An 18,436-nucleotide genomic window follows, 5' to 3' on the forward strand; every position below is an offset into this window, starting at 1 on the left:
TGAGGCATGGTATCCCCCATTTCCTTATCATACCGAACCCTCTATCCCTCAAGCCTTTGTAGGCTGCCACCCCTTTCTCTGTTCCTCCCTTAAAGTGTTTCCTGTCATGATGCCTGCCCCCGGAAGACCAGACCAGGCCCAGCAGCCCCGGAAGCAGGCATCATGCCACTTGGAGCATGCCCAAAAGCCCCAGTTAGGGGCTGTTTGGGTACAGTCCTGGCGCCTATGGCGCCAGGCTCATAAAGATAAAGTCAGTCCTGGCGCCATGGGTGCCAGGCTCATTATTGATAACTTACCTGAAGCAGACCATGCTACATACTCACCTGAGGCAGACCATGCTGCATGAAGACTCAAGCCAAATGAGGCTTAGGAGGGACTATTTTACTGAAGGGACTATTTTATTACTTGGGTGGGGCAGTGGAAGAATACTTACCTGGATCTTCTTCCAAGGCTATTTAAACCACGCCCGGACAGCCACACGTGCTGCAGCGTAACGCTCACCGTGTTTTCAGCAGCTCCAGTCTTCAGCCACGCCCGCTTCAGTCCTGGGACTCCTGAAACAAGAAGACAAAAAGGATAAAGGTTAGAACAGGAGTTTTAACTTTAATCCTTACCTGAATCCTGATCCAATTCGCCACAGAACTGAAAGACAGAAGTCTTTGAAGCATCGCTTCGCATTCCTACGGCGCCACGCTGAACTCACCTGCTTGGCGGGTACTTCAGCATTCCATCACGCTCTCTCCATCTCGCGGCCGCCCTCCGACACCTAAGGAGACAAAGACAGCACGGTGAGCAAGGGGACTCTCTAAGGCCATACAAGCTAACTCGAAGGACTTACCTAATTTACCACGGGAAGTACTCACCTTATTTCGGGTCGGCGCAGTCAACTCTGCTTCGTCGCCGTACCCCGGCCCCTAAGGAGAGAAAGCAAGGACAATACCAGTTACCCCCCACAAAAAACGTACCTGATTTACCACGGGGTCTCACCTCATCTCGGGTCGGCACAGTCAACTCTGCTTCATCGCCGTACCCCGGCCCCTAAGGGGAAAAACACAATAGACTTACCTGAATCTTACCGAGTGCCATTTGGAAATCTTCGAGTGGATTAATCGGCAACCTGCAAGGAATCGGACAGAGTGAAGAGCAGACATTTGAACTCTTATGAACAATTGGACTTTAGAGTCAATACTGGAACTCACCAATTCCTCTACGCCAGTGAAGTAACTGGTCATCAATGCGCCCCTGCGGTCGACGCAGGATGGAGAGCTCATCCTTCCAAACAATCAGGTGAGACTAAGGAGGGGACATCAAGAGTGATCAGTGGGAAGACAACGGGAGTGGGGAAGGTGGGTTGACACTCTATTCCACGGGTGGTTAATTCCTCTTCTCCTTTGCAGAAAAATATTCTTGCGAGCCAGGCAAACTAGGCTGAGCGGACCAGTCCAGTCAGTCATCTCGGCGCTACACGTCACGCTGGTGGAAATAACAGCGGTCCAGTTCCGGTCGACGCCCCCGTGGGACCCAGGTGAGCGTAACATTTCCAAATAAACACCAGTTCAATACCAGGACAAGGAAGAGAGCAATTAGAGAGATGCATCCACATTTTGACAATACACATATACCAACCCTTGTGGTGTACGGTGACAAGGAGGAGGGCAGTAAGAGTAAGGCAGAACTTCCGTCCCAATAGTGAGGGGTCTAGTCTTTATGGTGGCTGGAACTTTGGAAATGGAGTCAGCTGTGGAAGCAAGGCTCCAGACTACTGGGTGCAGGCAGACCACTACGGATTGTCGGTGTGACCAACGGAGCGCTCGAGACCTGTTCAAGGATTTGATATGATGAGGCATTTATAATGCACCTGTACACAAGTGTTTCTAGGCGTGACAAGACAAGGAGGGGGAAACAAAGGGAGGACAAAATGATGATCTTACTAGGCTTTGTGTCATTCAGATCACGAAAATGTGGGGAATAGGGAAGGGGAGAAGGGGAAGGGGAAAGTGCAGTAAATTCACAAGTGTGGCCAGCGGTTGGCTCCCAAGTGCAGAGACGGGACTGTAGGGTTGCAGATACAGACCCTTAAGTGCTGGGGAACCCAGAGACAGTGCAAGAGCAACTGGACATGCAGGAGCCTGGGCCTGAGTTCAGGTGGTGACCAGTGCGCGGAGCAGTCTGGAGCATCAGCTGGGGAGAGGAAGAGAGAAAGTGTTATCGGAAAGGAACGACTTGAGTTGCTTGCGGAACCAGAGATGGTTCTGCTCAGGTTTGAGAGACAGGGAGGCTGTTCCAGCCGAGGAAATAGATCTGCCTCCAACTCTGTGCTTGGAGAAGCGTCTGACCCTCCGAGTTGGAGGTGGATAAACGGAGATCTCGAGAAGGAAGATGCTTTGGAAGAGAACGTTGGAGGTAGAGCGGTCCCAGGCCCCAGGAAAGCCTTGTGGACGATGCGTAGGGTCTTGAAGTTGATCCTTGTAGTTACAGGGAGCCAGTGAAGAGATTTCAGTGCTGGAGAGATAGATCCCTGGGCTTGAGGCCAAGGACAAATCTCGCAGTCCTGTTTTGGATAAGTTGTAAAGGTCGAAGAGTAGAGGCAGGAAGATTTAGAAAGAGGCTGTTGCAATTTTCCAGCCTAGAGAGGACCAGAGCTCTGGAGACAGTGAGCTTCTGGGGGAAAGTGAGGAAAGGAAGAATACCTCTGAGGAAATGCAGCTGATAGTTTGACTTCTTGGAGGCATGTGAGGAGAGAAGGAGAGGGTGGAGTCGAAGATGACACTAATGTCCTTAGCCTCACAGGAACGAGCAGGAAGACGGCCCAGAGTGGGCGTCCAGAGAGAGAGAGAGGAAAGAAGGGAGTGGGTGTCCCAATGAGGAGGATCTCAGTCTAACTGGCATTAAGGCAGAGATCATTGGCGGCACATCAAAGGATGCAGAGTTTATGCTGAACACCAGTGGCAGATCGCAAGAGGGCGACCCGCATGACGGAGCGAAGCAGTGACAAGAGTGCTGAGCTGGAGGCAGGGCATCACTGGGTGAGCGGAGCCTCAGGATGCCGCTGGGAAAAAAGCGAGGAAGCAAGGTACCGCACAGAAAGAAGAAAACTCGTGGCAGCGGAGGACCTCGCTGAAGAGCCATAAGCCCCAACCTTGACTGTACCAAGAAGGGGGAACACCGAGCCGGCAGGTGAATATGATAAGCAAATAATGAACATTGATTTACAACGAAACAACCGTTTCTTTTAATAGCGAACAAATCAAAGTCATTACAAGTACTTTTGAATAACTAAGTGAAAGCCAAATTAAATATTTTGAATATTGAACAGAATGAAAGCAAGTTTTGGCACTCTTGAATATTGAGCAGAGTGAAAGAAAGTTGGTGAAATCTGCATGAGAAAAAGAACAGCATTATATGCGAAACCAAGCATTGGCAACAGCCAAAAGAATCTAAGGAAATGTATGTCATGCTAAACGAGCATTGGCAAGATCCAGGCGAATGCAAGAAAGTGTAACAAACGCATAGTGGCCAAACCAGCCATGATACAGGTGAATAAAGCAAGCCTCACTGTCAAGGGGAAACAGTGGCATAGTGGTTGCTTTAGAAGCAGCCAAGAAGGGGTATTGGTTTACGTGACCTGTAATGGATGGAACATGTTTTCCAACAACTGCACCTAGACCGAGCGCACCCCTGTATGAAAGAGCCACTGAAAGCACCTATAAAGAAGCTTCGGTTTTACAATAACATCTTATGTGTTTTGAAGTCAGGTGACTGAACTGTCTGTGTGAATTAGTGAAAAGGAACATTATCAGAAGAGCTGGGAAATGTCCCAAGGAATTGTTTGGGCTCTTGTGTAAGGGAAGCCCTATATCTCCTACTATTTTTAACTTTGGGAAGGGAAGCTGAACTTTATTTTGAACACCATTTATTTTGTTGCTGACATGTCTACACATTGTACACAGTTAGGTGTGAGGTCAAGCATGATTTTTGACACATATATTTGCTTTGGACTTCCTGACACAGACTATCCTTAGTTTTCTTTAAGTAGGGAAATACCACCTTAGTGTAGGGCAAGTTAGGCCTTACTCCATCCTGCATTTTAAAGTTAAAAAAACTTTGTGTACCAAACTTGAACCTGTTGTCTGTGTCTGCCTCATGATACCTTCACACCACCACAATTATGATTTCACTGTTAAACACTGAAATCCCCCAGAAGTTGCACAGATCAAATGCATGACCACCATCCCAGACTATGGAAGGTTTACAGAGAGCCCTGTTAAGAATCCTACATATCCCTCTCCTCCCAGGTGGCCAGGGAAAGGCAGACGCTTCCTGGTCCTGACCCTGGGGGTGGTGTACTTCAGGAAGATCACCTGGGAGGAGACGAGGCCCAGGGTGGTGAGGAGATCCCGTGGGATGAGGCACAGTATTTGTCCTTTGGCAAGGAAAACATTTACAGGGTACTAACACAGGTAATAGCTTATTGTCATTCTAATGCCCATGACCCACATATAAAATCTGAGGTTCTGGACTCAAGTATCAGAAAATCTGAGCAAACCTTACCAATCGAAAAAGATCCTTGTAAGTATTTCAGGATAAACATGCTCCTTAGTCCCAAAAGTATAATGTAAAGGAATCTAGAAAGGTTGCCTTGAATAAATTGTCTTGCCCAGTGACACCCAATTCTACAGATTTCATTTTTAATGACCTTAACAGACATAAACCTACCCTTAAAGTCAAGCAAACGCCTAAAAGAATTAACTTTGTTGTTGAGGTTTACATGTCACATAATCCCACGAGTACTGGGACGGGGAAGAGGGCTTAAGAGGCATATTGCAGTAGTAGTCGGGCAATTAAGCCCAACAGTCCACACCCGAAGGAACCCGGGAGGCATAAGTCCCCCCTCAGGTGCAGGCAATTGGAAGGAGCTGGAACTGTGACTGGAGTGTGTGCAGTAGTAGCAAAAGGAGGAAGGCACAGAGCTGGCAAACCAAGCAGAAGTGGGAGAACGAGAGGGACGCAGAACATGGATACAGCAGATTTCACTTGCTTGTTTTGAGAGGATCCAGTTCCCCCAAAATCTGAATTGAGGAGGCTGCGCATCAAAAGATGTGCAAAGAGGCTGTCTTTCCACATGTGAGACTGATTGCCATGGTTGCTGGGCAGGAGACGTGTCCGACACCAAGGCGAGGAGCTGTGGACGAGTTGCAGGTCTTCGGAGCGAGAGGGGCTCCTTGATAGAGTGGCTGGACCGGAGACCATCGAGCAGAGGAAGGATGTGGGTTCCTGTGAAGCCAGAAGCAGTAGAACATGTGCCTGAAGTCAAGCCACGCGCAGAACAAAGATTACAGAAGCCGGTGTGTCAAACCTGGCATTCTGTTTCCTTGCGCGAGCACTGCCGGCAACAGTATCCAGTCTATTCTTCTCACGTAGAAGCAGAAGCAAGCTGAATTTGTTCGATGCTTTTCTAACGCTGGAAAGTAGCACTTGCGTCTGAATGTAAAGGTCTAATTTACTCGGGTAGGAGTTGAATGCTATTGTTAAGCCCTTAAAGTCTTTAAACTTAATGAAGGAGTATTCACGTGTACCTAATTTTGTTTCCCAAACAAAGAGTGAACGTTATTGATCGCGTGTTTCTCATTAAGCAGAACACCATTGTTAAACACTTAAAGCGTTTACAACTTCATAAAGTAGTGGTTGCGTGTGCCTTTTTTAGTTTTGAAAGTGAACAGCGAATCTTACCTCTTTAATGATACAATCATTTTTCCTAAAAGCAGTCAAATGTTTAATTATATATCTGTAGTTGGAGAGAGCACCCATATTCCCCTATTGAGAGTGAAGCATCCTTTCTCAAAGCCAGAAACTGTTTGAATAATTACTGTAAACCCAATAGAAGATCAAACTTGTCTAAGATACAAGTGTGCAAACATTACCAGAAGCCAAGATAGTGGCACTAAGGCTTCTGGGTAATTATGTGGCTAAGATTGGCAAATAGGTGAAGGCAAAATTGGGGAAGGGAAACTTTGTACTCATATACAATGCTGACGTTGTGTTGTGGACAGACCAGAGAAGCAAAGAGACTGAGATATTCAGAGAAAATAGTGCCCTGTCTGTTTTAAGGTGTTGCAGTGCCTTAAAATGTTAAAACCTGGCTTTCAAATACAAGGTATTGACACTGTGGTGGTATATTGTAGTTGTCAGCAGATGCAAGACTTCAGTAGTTCAAGTTAAGTGGAATGCTATGGGACCAAAAGGGAATGCCCTCATAGTAAACAGTGGTAGAAGTGAAGTTGTTGAAGTAGAAGCTACCAAACTGAGAAGTCATCCTCATAAATGGGCATCCTGACAAATATACAAACTGTGCTTTCTAACCTGAATTGACGAATTAGACTTTCCATTAACATTCTGGAAGTGTATCTTTTTGAACTGTGTCAAGTCTTCTTGGATAAATGGAAGTGATCAAAGATCATCTTGGTTAAGAAAGGGATTGTTGCTATTCTGAGGAAGTGGAATGTCTTTATTCCATCAGAAAAAGAGCGTTTGTTATTGTTGGAACTTTGGTTGATAAATCTTTACCTTGATATCGACTTTTCAAGATCTGATCTGAGACTTTACTACCTATGTGGATTTTCCTTGTATTCTTTTGATGCACATTTAAGAGGAACACACCTTGAGTCCAGGGAAAGGGAGTTCACCCAGGTTGCTAAAATGTTGCTAACATATTGTGAATATCATTGTTGATGCTAATTGAATTGCCATACATCTTCTTTGTATTTGATGTTTAGTGTGAGGGCCAGAACTCATGTTTTAGAATGTTTTCCCTTAGTTATGTTAGGTAGGGAAACCCACAGTAGAGTAGTGCAAGTGGGGCATTTTGATATTATTTCTGTTCTAATAAAATAGCATATTTTGAACAAATATCAAAGAGTTGTCTGCCTCGCGTTGCTGAACCCTAACAGCCCCTACCCAAGAAGAGGCACATGTGAGAAACTCATGGTGACAACAAGTAAGACAGACACAAGTGATCACAGTTCAAGGGTGTTTATTGAACAATGAATTCTGTATGGAGGTTGGAAAAGCGCCTATTCTAATCCTAAATCTAAGATGGGTGAAAGCCTCGACCATCAATAAAAAAAAAGGCAATCCTTGTGGTGTCGTCTCAAATAAAAGTGCCTGTACTAAAAAACCTATTGCCAAACCTTACAACTAATACAAAAATGGGTGTGGGATAGTTCTCAAGAAAAGAAAGAAGTGTTCTTAAATAATAGGTCAGGATGCAGTAGCCGGGGTCTCCCTTCCCCATGTTTTGGAAACGGGGTAAGATGGGAGCTTGGAGCACAGTACAGTCTCGGGCTTCTTCAGCACGAGATGACAGTTCCAATGACAGCAATCAGTATCATTGATGGCCAAGTCTTGTTTCTCCTGAAAGTCTCTTGCCTTCGCAGGCCTGATGTATACAATAACAAAACAAACACAAAGTTCTCTTTGCAGTTCACGTCAGGTGATGTTTTCACCCTCGGGTCCCCCTCTTCTGGGGGAGAACTTTAAAATAAAAATAAAAAAAATTGGTTCTCTTCTTAATGGCTTTTGGGCGATCCCTTCACCCCTGGATCTCCCTCGTTCGGGCTTGGGCCCGTCTTGACTTTTTGCCTTCCTCCGCTGGGTTCCCTATGGCTTTCAACAAGTCTTCTGCTATTGTTCTCACAAAAAGTATGTTCAACGGATCGCTGTGAACCTCCCTTTCTCTGGTTCACGTGATCAGGGTGATAACTGCTCAACCATGGGTCACCCTCTTCTGGGCGATGACCCTTCTTTGACAAGCGGGACAGTGTACTTCTCCTGTTTTATAGTATCTCTTGGCTTCTCCCTCCATCGGGCTTGGATTCCAAAACAACCAGCGGGACAGTGTACTTCTCCTGTCCCCTCTATAGCGTCTCAATCTCTTTTCAAACAGTTCATAGTGGACATTCCTTGCCTTGTAGACACACTGTTTCTTGGGACTTTAGACGTTGTCCCTTCTCATTCGCACCCCTCTTCTGGGTGCGGACCCTTCTTTACTTTCACAGTTCTACCTTTACACAGTTCAATGTTTGCGGGATTCATTTCTTGTGCTTTTCAACAGTTTGTAGATCAAGGTTTTTCGATTGTACAGGGTTTTTGAGTGACCCTCAGTATGAACACTTTGACCTGTTCCGCTGGCTCTCCTATGGCCTTCTGGTATCTGTAGTTTCTATCATATGCGGCTCGACCAGAGTCTCTCGTTAGCACCCACGTGGTGCCGGTTTCCTTCTGCCCTTGGTCTCCCCTTAACACTTTTACAGTTCATTTACAGTTGCTTGAACTTGATTCAAACGTATCACTTAACGATTCCTTCACTCAATACAGCCCGTTTCTTATCGATTTCCCCCTTGACTCATGGGCTGTGATGAATCGCTTGGCTTTTGACATTCTGGGAGTCAAGACCGGTACCACAGACGCAGGAGCTTCCCTCGCTCCTGCTTATTGGCATAAGCTTGCTCTGTGTACCGTAGACATCTGCTGCAAGACACTGGTGCTATTGTTTGCGGTCTTAGGCTCTCTTCCATGAAGGTTATGCGGGTCTGGAACGAAAAGGGCAAGGTCTCTTCTCTCCTCGCCACCCTCTCGATTCCTGCCACCGTTTTCCTTCTCTTGAACTGCTATGTGATAGCCATCTTGTTGTGTTGTCTGCCGTGCTCGCCTTGCTCGTACTGCACTCTCCTGCTCCACCTTTTATCCCTGTAGGGAAAAGGAAGGGCTGTTGGGTGTGTGTGGGTCAAATAAATTGCCTGACCCTTCTGTCGGGACATGTCAGTTACAACGTTCTATTACAAGACCGTAAAACAGTATTTATGTCAGAAAAGGAAGGAGTTGGAGTATCAGAAAAAGCGGTTGGTAGAGTTTCCAAACATCCTACAGAGTTGGAAGGGAAAGTAGTGATACGTGGAATTATAGCCTTCATATTTGGGTTTATGGTGCTCTCGAAGGGTAGGTTTTGGAGGGATTGTTAAATGGATGAGAATGACCGGGATGGAGAACAGAACCGAGGGGATTGTTGGAACTGTAGTGTTCTGGCATGGTGGTTTGGTTATTCTGAAAATGACAATCGGAGGGACAGGATTGGTAGGGTTTGTGGGGCAAACTGGAATAACTTGGGTTGTGAAATAAACAAGTGGAATTGTAGTATTTTACCTGAATCGGTTGGGAGTGCAGAAGATAACAGTCAGAGGGATGGGAAGAAGAATGACTGGGAGCATTCAAATGGAGACCGGTGAAACAATGACTCTGGGAGTTATGCTTTTTGGGTGTAACCGGGTTTGGGACCTTAGAGGGTTGATTATGTACAGAGGGGTTGTTGAATCTGAGCCTGAGAGATATAACCGTAGGAAGGGAGGCAGATGCAATACAGCCCATGAAAGCCTCTGATATCTTGCTCTTCTCTCTTTCTCTGGCACAATACCGCGTCTCACCTGGGGTATTCCCTCGAGCATAACCCTGGGTTCCACTACCCAGGTAATCTAATCCTCCCCCGCTTGTCCACCCCCCAGGAACTGGATCCAACAGCGATGGCTGTGTCCTGGCCACTTGAATAAGAGATTCTCAAGGTCTTACTTGGAGAATACCCTTGGGTTTCTCACGCACAGTTCTGATGTCTTTCTCCCTTGCTGAAGAAAGGAGAGCCTCTGATTTGAGTCAACAGTGGCTTGACGTTGGCACCATGTTACATTTGCCTCAGGAAAGAACCTATGGTGCCAAGAAATCTCATGAACCAACAATACCTTGGCCTCAGAAGTTTTTTGCTTTTAATATTACTTTATATATCTATGCTTTTTTGTAAAAGCAAACTTGTCGTTTTACAAAGAATTCCGAGTCCTGCCACTGAAGGGGATTTATTTAATGAAGGTGAGCGAAACAAAAGGCCACAGATGCAACCATAAGAAAAAGCAAGTCCTCATTATTGGGTCCTACGCATAGGATGAGCCAAAGCCGCTACAAAACAAGTTCTACTTTGCCAAAGAATAACCCTAAATGCTTAAGTTCATTATTTCTAAACCCAGAATGCAGTGTTCATAACTTTAGTCAGGCAGTCCTTTGGTCATTTCACAATTTCCCATTGGTTTTGTATATGAATGTATCCTTTGTAGTGAGAGTTAGCAGCTAAAATGTACATCAGGGAAGTTGTTTAAACAAATAGGGAGAGCTCTCATATCTGGCAAGACTTAAACTACGCACAAAAGAGAAATGGAATTTATTTTTAGCATTGCCTTTTTATTGCGTGTTTTAAAACTTTTAGTGGCTGCTTGCTAAGAGGTAGACGCACAACAGTGGAAAAAACAGATCGTCCTATCCAGGCCGTAAATTGAGTCTACAACTTTTCCATTGTGCAGTGTGGGTCAAGATTGGCTTTCAAATTTTTTACAAACATAGTTTCAGGTGAGTTGCTACAATCAGCTAATCTGTTTCTTAAATGTTAAGATCCCAATGGCTGTGGGTTTGGATTTTGTAAATCCCTCAATCGCCGTTAGCTAGGTAATACATGAGGATGGAACTGAGAGAAGACAGATACCCGGGGCAAAGGAAAGTCTGCATGGCTCGTCAAAATTGAGCATTTGTTTCCAGTGATGCGAATGTGAAGTCAATGTTTATTCTCAAGAGAGAGAAACGGCAGTCCACAGCACCACGCGTTATGAACACGATGGATGGTCACTGCGCATACCCACAACAGATTGCGAGTACAGCATGTGTGACCCAATGCAAAGAAAGATTATTGAGATTCACCAGCACCGCCACCTCATGGTAACACTGCAACTTGATTTCACCCAAGTTATTTGTCTGGCGGGAACTACCACCTGGGTAAGTATTGTTTTAATAAAACGGGGCAAGCCAGGGTCCTGCAACGATGAAGTAAAAAAAGACAGGTTTTAATTTTCTGTGCTAAAGACTGTACGTTCTGAGTGAATCGAATCTCTTCCAGGGGAACATTCCAAAGCCGAGCTGTGCAGAACGTAAAGCATGGCCCCTTTGCATGGGCGTGTATTTTTCATGGGCTTATGAGCGGTCTACCCTGCAAACGTGTAATTCAACTGGGGGAATATCTTCTTGATCTGTTTCAGGTAGAGTGCAGCTTTCCCATAAATAGCCTTATGCACCACAGTCAAATATTTCAACTTGACTCTGGATCCAAAAGGCGGCCAAACAGAGGTCTGCAACCTTGGGATTTGGCAAACATCTGGAAAACCAAACCGCTGTAACCAGCATAGCCAGTGTTGAGGGTTCAAAGGAGTCGTAGCCCAAAACATCTGGAGAGCCACAGGTTGGAGACTCTTGACCTAGACAGAACGTTCTGTTACCAATCACCGACTTTCAGTACTCTGTATGAGAAGAGGACAGCGCCCTCCCAATGATGGAAGGGTCCCACACCTCTCTGCTACTGAAGGGATTATCTTCTCGTCCTACTGCCCCAAAAGAGGAACCTCAAATTCACTAGCATGATTTCAGTGGAAGCCTCTGTTAAGCCCATTCAAAGTGAGCTCACGTTTTTCAGTGTGGTCGATGTATACTTTCCAGGGGGCTCTGACTGCTTGTTTCGAAGCTCCCATCAGTCTGTAAATGCAGACTTTTTGTATTGATTGGTTAATGTAGACCGGTGATGGAGAAACTGCAAGTAAACTCTTCTTTATACCTGCACGTCCTTTTTCACTTTCTGTACACCATATTAATCAAGTACCCTCACACTTAGATTTCTCACTTGAAACATGAGCCAACATGAACAACTAATTAAATGTGACATTGCCATGTAGATTTCCTGGTCTTGAGAGTTTTGTTTTTGAGACCATTTACAGTATTTTAGAATATGTAGAACAAAATACTTCATAGTAGACACCCTATAACTTGATTGCATATATATCCAAATGTACAGAAACATGGAAGGCACTTATTCTCAGTACAATTATATCCGGAGACTTATTAGTTCTTCCTGAAAACAAGACGAGGACTGAACTCAAATCCTCTTGAAATGCTTTGATTGGAGGGGAGGTTCCTTCGTTGGATCTGGTTTTGCACCTTAACAGGACTCCCTTTGCCATCCTATTTGGGCTTGTTTTCACTTACTGCATAAGATGGTATGCACATTAGCTCTCTAATGTATTCTAGTTATCCAACACTAGTTGACTCCACTGTTACACTTATTTGTACTGAACTTATGGTTCTTTAGTATCTGGCATGCAATGGATGGGGTTCGCAGAATAACTCTCGAGTCCAAATAATCGAACCAACTCAGGAAGATGGTAAAGGTTGCTGATCTAAAACAGGGCGGCTACAACGGACATCAACGGACGTTTGTTCAGTTCTCTACAAAGTTCACATAAAAACCTCCTTGTATGCAAAAAATAAGTCATACTACGTGGCAAATAAGAAAAACCTATGAGCGATTGTGATAGGTTCAAGGGCAACATCCAAGTATACTTTCTATAAGGGCTGGGATTGTGATGTGGCTGTCTAGTGTCAGGTGGACAACTTATACCTACCTCTAAAACATGCCATCTTAAACACTATTATGTGCACAGTATATCATTGGCTGTCAAACTATAAGGACCTTCATTATATGGCCCTCTACAATTGGTTGGCACGCTTGTACCATGTCTGGAACATTCAGTTAACTTAGCAGCACGTAAACTCATTCCCAGGTACTAGGAGGTGGACTTGACTTGCCATGCAGATTGTCTTTGAATTTGACCTTGCAAAGTATCCTCGTCTGTGGGAATATATGGGAGTACAGGCTTTCGCTATTGGTGCTCTAGGACTCCAAGCTCAACTCTTATTTCCATCCTCAGCTCACGTGACAGGAGACCATGATTCTGGTCTATTCGGCAGCATTCAAAAGTCTTAAATGAATAAAACCTGGCACTGTTGGTGTTCTTTCTTTGCCCCCCATAAGGGATGTATCATCCTTCTAACGTTTATTGCTTTCAAGAATAGATAACCAACCTTGGCTACTTCTGTTTTGATGCCAGGCCAGACAGCCCTGGCATGCTCTTCCATGATCTCTGCTTATTCTTGCTGCAACACAATTCTCTGCCTTTCCTCTCCATGGGTTTCAGCTTACTAAAATTCATGACAACGATATCCAGTTTCTATGCAATGGCGGGTTCGCCTGCAGTCTATTCACTACATATAACCAGCTTCTATGATCAATTAGTCTACTTGCGTTTCAGCGTCTGTACAGTCATTGAACGGTTGCATTTCTATAGCACTTTGCATGCATGCAATCTTCTTCTCAACATATGAAAGTTTACCCGATTCTTAATTTCGTCATCAGTTTCCGTAAGATCCATACATTGTCTTTAGTCAGTATTCTCAGTGCGTTACGCTCGTCTCTTGTGATGTCACTAGCTTCTCTTTCACTCTTTTTCATATTCCTTCAGGGAGTTCCTCCCTCAGATTCTCTTGGGGGATACATTTGATTGGGTTTTCTAAGAGGATACCTTTTCTCAAACACTCGCTGTGGAATTGGCACACATGGCGCAGTCTCTGACTCCCAACATATAGGAGACAGGGGTGGGGGATGGGATTTTCGTGCAGTGGCATGCAGGTGCTCTCCTACAGTACACTTTTAGAAATTCTTGAACTTACACAAATGTTCTTTCATTAGAGTTTTGCTGCATATTCTTGCATTGACTGTTTTAGACAGTTCTTACTTTATTTGTTTTAATGACTATTACTTAGACAAGGTTTCATCTCCTAATGAACTTTGTGTTCCAACATTCATCTGTTACCGTCTTCTGAGATTCTCGGACTTGTCCCTGTCTTACTCAAGGTCAGAGAACTTTCAAGTCTCTACCTGTGGCTAGGAACCATAGATTCCAACAAGCATCAATATTGTTCTTGTTCAATGACTCCCAGACTGGACATGGACCTTCTCAGCACTATATTGTGTCAATTCTTTCTTGGCGGGAAAGTGTATTGCTGGTTGTAATGTGCATCCATGTTTTTCTCACAAAATGATGTAGCTTGGCCTGAGCTTTCCTGGCATTATAAAGATTACAAATGCTTCTAAAGAATGTTTCTGTAACTTGGCCTGGACGTTGATCTGCTTCCTCCTCGCCCGCTCTTTTGCTCCTGATAGACTCTCTGTCACAATTTGCATTTGGGAGTCCAGTGCTGTATGCCAACACCTCTTTCGATCTTGGTTTTAGGAACTAGCCTGCTTCTTAGTCATCTATGAATACATTGTGAAGCACCCTGCGTCAACTATGCCATTGCTGGTTGACAAGTCTCTTCCTTATACTTGCCTCCCCCTCTCAATGTGGTTCCAGCTTTCCGGAGCTCTTTTAGTTACTTCTATGGTCTGCAGAGGCATGTTTCCTGCTGCATATGCCGCCCTGAACCACATACTAGACACTGGAATAAACTTTCCCTTTGTGCAAATTCAGAACTGTCCTTCATGTGATTCAAAAGAAAACTCAGCTAGGCTTTTGAACAGAATTATGGACCTAACAAATTGCCCTATTACTACCTGCATAGATTCATGTTCAATGCTATCCTCTCATTGCCGTTTTCCAATGACACAATGCAGGATTAACACCCATGTTTGCGGGCAGGCTTGAGCTATAATGGCCCACCGGCCCAAGCCACGGTAGGCCTCAGTAGGAGCTGTCAGGGAATGGGTGGGCAGAGGAGTATTCAAAGGAGCAGGAGAGGTGGAATACCATTTTGGGGGAGGGGTCAGGAGCGGATGGTGTCTGGGGCGAGGTTAAAGAGTCAGACTGGGCGAAACATGGTGGATTAGACAGGCACTGGCAGGCAACTTTGGAATGCTTGTGGCACTGGAGATTCACACCTACATTTCATTGCACCCGATTGGCTGGCACTGCTCGCTGGATGCTAATGGATTTTCTTGAAAAGAAGTATACACTAAATGTTTAGGCCCTTCTTTTTGAGTTTTAGAGCAGACCACATGACCACATGTTGGGTCAATATAACCATGTCACTGTTTATTTAAATATCCTTAATTGTTGGAGGCACTTAACCCTTACTTACTGCTCCCCATATGTCAGTGTTGGCTCACCAATGCCCCACAGGAACTGTTGTGAGCCGACACTGACCCCTTCACCTTCCAAATGCCCTCCAAGGTGATAATGAGCTATGTTGGAAAGGTGAGTGGCCCAGGACAGGAATGTGCAACATGGAAGGCTAGGGAAGCTGCGCAGTGGAAAATTAGTTGGGTTGAGGAGAGAGATGAGTAGTTTTCCATTTCCTGGGTGTTACTACTTCCTACAGATTTCTGCTTATCAAGGTTGGGTGGAGGAGTGGAGCACTGTAAATGGCAGCCATGAATTTAAGAACAAAGATGGGCTTGAGTGCAGGCAGCAGTAAAGGCGGCTCACAAACGGGAATCACGGTCAGGTGAAGTCTTCAATGGGACCACATCTGGCTGAAAAGAGACAGGTTGCCCACGTTGCCAGGCAAACTGTACACGGCTGCGAATAGGTGGGCTGCATATTGATAGTGGCTTGTCACATGAAAACAAATTATGTTGACTCTTGTGATACCTCCAGAAAGTACTGTGACCTGTGGAGCCATGAGTCTGCAAAAGAACCTGAACTAATTCCTGACGCTGTAGATATGTAATCTCCCTTTACTGCTGTTCGTTTTTACTCTTTTCTATGAATTCCATTTTAATTAGCCGAGTGTTTTTATTTCCTGTTCACTTACCCATTTCCCTGTGTTGAAATGTTTTACTGCACTTTGACAAGTTAGAAAACCTCGAACTGAAATACAATATTTATCAATACCATTTCTATCCAAATGCTTCTCTGTACTATTTTAATCCTACTGCTAACTTCCTGTTATTTAAACAATATTTGTCTATTTGAATAGGTTCCAAGAAACCTGGTTGAGTCATGGCACCATTCCTAAGAATCGCCTTCAATTCGTTTGAGCTTGGACCTATGCCGAGCCAGACGGAGCCATACCAGCCCTTTTGTGCCATCAAAATGAAGGAAGCTCAGAGGACAGGTGAGGTGCTTGCAAAAACTATTTGGACTGTGTTTACAGAGATGCTTCCCATGTGTGGAGTACCAACGTTGTGCATGACTCGGGCAAACAGGCCGCCACATTGCACCTCCTGTGTGGTCCCAGTTATATGTCGTCAAGCCTAAATAAATAAACCACAGGCATAAATACATCACAATCCAAAGGAAATTGCACCAACATTAAGCTCATCCCAAAAGGTGGTATTATCTCTGAACTAGTCACGATATATTTGATCGATCTTAGACCGTATAATTTCATGATAAATCCACCTTAAACGAATTACCGTTACTGCTGGAATTTCCGCCTGATTACAAGTGGTGGTGGTTTAATTCCCCATTCCTTTTGCGTCCATTGGACCCAATGGGGCTTTTTTTCCCCACCAAATTACTGCTGCAGTAATACCACCAACTTTTGCAGATTTTCTTTTTTTTTGGGGGGTGGCAGGGGGTTGTTGAGTAGGAAGATTTACATCCAGGGTTTTGCTGGTGTAGTGGTAAAATTGGCGATAACTCAGTTACCACCAATTTGACCACTTACAGACCAACTCTTGATGATGCCTATATTGATTTCAACAGTAGCAGACGAGGGTTGCGCAAAAGGTCGGCGCCTGACCAGAGCTCAGGCACAAGGCAGGATATCGAAGGAGTTTAGGGTGCCTTGAAGAAGCTATGCTGCCAGGCAACTGTAGAAGTCGCATGATGTCCAAATGCACTATAGAATAGGAATTGCAAAGGGCGGTAATAATGGGGCCTGTACGCATGCCAGTGATTGGGTAATGAATGGAAAACACTTGAGAAAATGGCGATACGTTTCTAAATTATGGTAAGGTGAATTTGCGTAAGCGTTGTTTAACCAGAAACAAATTCTTTGCCCAACCTGAGGCAGGTTCGGACTAGGCCATAAAATTGTCTCAGGCACCAATGAAAAAGTGGGCCACAGTTGCAAAAGGCTATAATTTTTTTTTTTGTGACACTGTTTGAAAAGTACCCAAGGTGGAGCTTTTTGATAAAATGTGTTGCAAATTATGCACTTTAAAGAATATTTAATCAGCAACACTGGTCAAAACTATTAGCCGCATAGTGAAGTAACTCATCAAACTGGCCTACAAAAAAGTGTCCCACTATGACCTAAACAACTGGCCCACACCAGCATTTAGCATTTTTTGGTTTGCTCATGGGACTATTGGCCTATAGGCCAATCCGAGCCTGAATTGAGGTAGTGCTCTTGGGCCATTCACATGGTCCTGCATGTGGTCTACTCAATCTCAGCTGATTCTTTATCATCAGTCCCACTACACCCCACCCCCCGAAAGACTACTAAGCAAGCATGTTGGCATCAGTGTTAATGGTACTGGGAAATACTTTTGCAGAAGGAACCAGTGAGAAAGGGCAATGGTAACTGATGTTTCTTCTGGGGTGGGGTAGCCATAGGTTGGATGAGCAAGAATCTATTATAGCACCCCTCAGTTTTAATGTTGTGTGCATCATCATCATTATGGAAGGTATGCCTCTTACCATCGGGCCCTAAAATCGACAGCATGATCCATAATCCCGTGGAAAACTGAGCATATTAGCAAAACCTGGAATAGGAAACGGAGAGGTGGCTATTAAAGGGCAGGTTCTCGCTTGGAAGCTGTTTGGTCATAGGTGCACTGCTTCAATGTTATGAACCCCTTGGCTGATTTTCGGGATATTTCCTAACATTGTAGGATAGAGTCTGGGTACTGTTGCTGAATTCGGCAACTCTGTTTGAATTAGATTTTCAGAGCATTTACAGGTCGAAATGTCCATATCATTGAGCCATGACCATCAAAGATGTGAAGGGGCTCTTAATGAGGTGATATTAGCGAGGGGCAGAATAACCATGTGGCTGAAACACGTTAAGGACACAAGGGTGAACATTGAAATGATAGATCTTTATTACTATGCAACCAAAATCACAAACTACCTGATGGAGTTAATTTACGCTTGTTGAGATTGGGCTGAAATGGATGTGATGGTAAAGATGTGGGGAGACCTATTGACAATGGATTATTTGGAAAGGAAACTTGCTATAGGATTAGAAGCATATTTATCCAACATCACTCATGTGGTAAGGCTATACCTGACGATTGCCCATTGAGTAATAGGACTCAATGGGTATGTTCTGAAGTAAATATGGAATAGAATTGCCACCTGTGAGATAGGATCTGGTGACAGCAATATCATTTACTACAGGTTTGATTCTTCATTGTAGTGTAATTGCAGAAATAATTGTTTGTATTGTGATCTGTCAGTTGACCTTCAAAGAAAATCTTTTGATGTGTTTTGGGAACACCTGCATTTTCGAGGTCCAGCCAACTATTTTTAACATGTGTTTAAGTTCGCAATAAATGACGATTCATGTGTCTTTCAAT

General features: G+C 44.5%; 1 protein-coding gene across 8 annotated transcripts in view; it reads left to right on the top strand.

Moving 5' to 3' along the window:
* Positions 1–18,436, top strand: part of PRKCD (protein kinase C delta) — a 1,081,757-nt gene that overhangs the window by 552,512 nt on the left and 510,809 nt on the right. For all 8 annotated transcript variants that reach the window (XM_069643552.1, XM_069643559.1, XM_069643551.1 and 5 more), the window contains one exon: positions 15,886–16,023. In XM_069643552.1, the coding sequence (XP_069499653.1) occupies positions 15,909–16,023 (115 nt within the window). In that variant the 5' untranslated portion in view covers positions 15,886–15,908. The remainder of the gene's footprint in view (positions 1–15,885; positions 16,024–18,436) is intronic.

The sequence above is a fragment of the Ambystoma mexicanum genome, chromosome 2p (assembly GCF_040938575.1).
Source record: "Ambystoma mexicanum isolate Mex_15411 chromosome 2p, UKY_AmexF1_1, whole genome shotgun sequence".
Classification (NCBI taxonomy): domain Eukaryota; kingdom Metazoa; phylum Chordata; class Amphibia; order Caudata; family Ambystomatidae; genus Ambystoma; species Ambystoma mexicanum.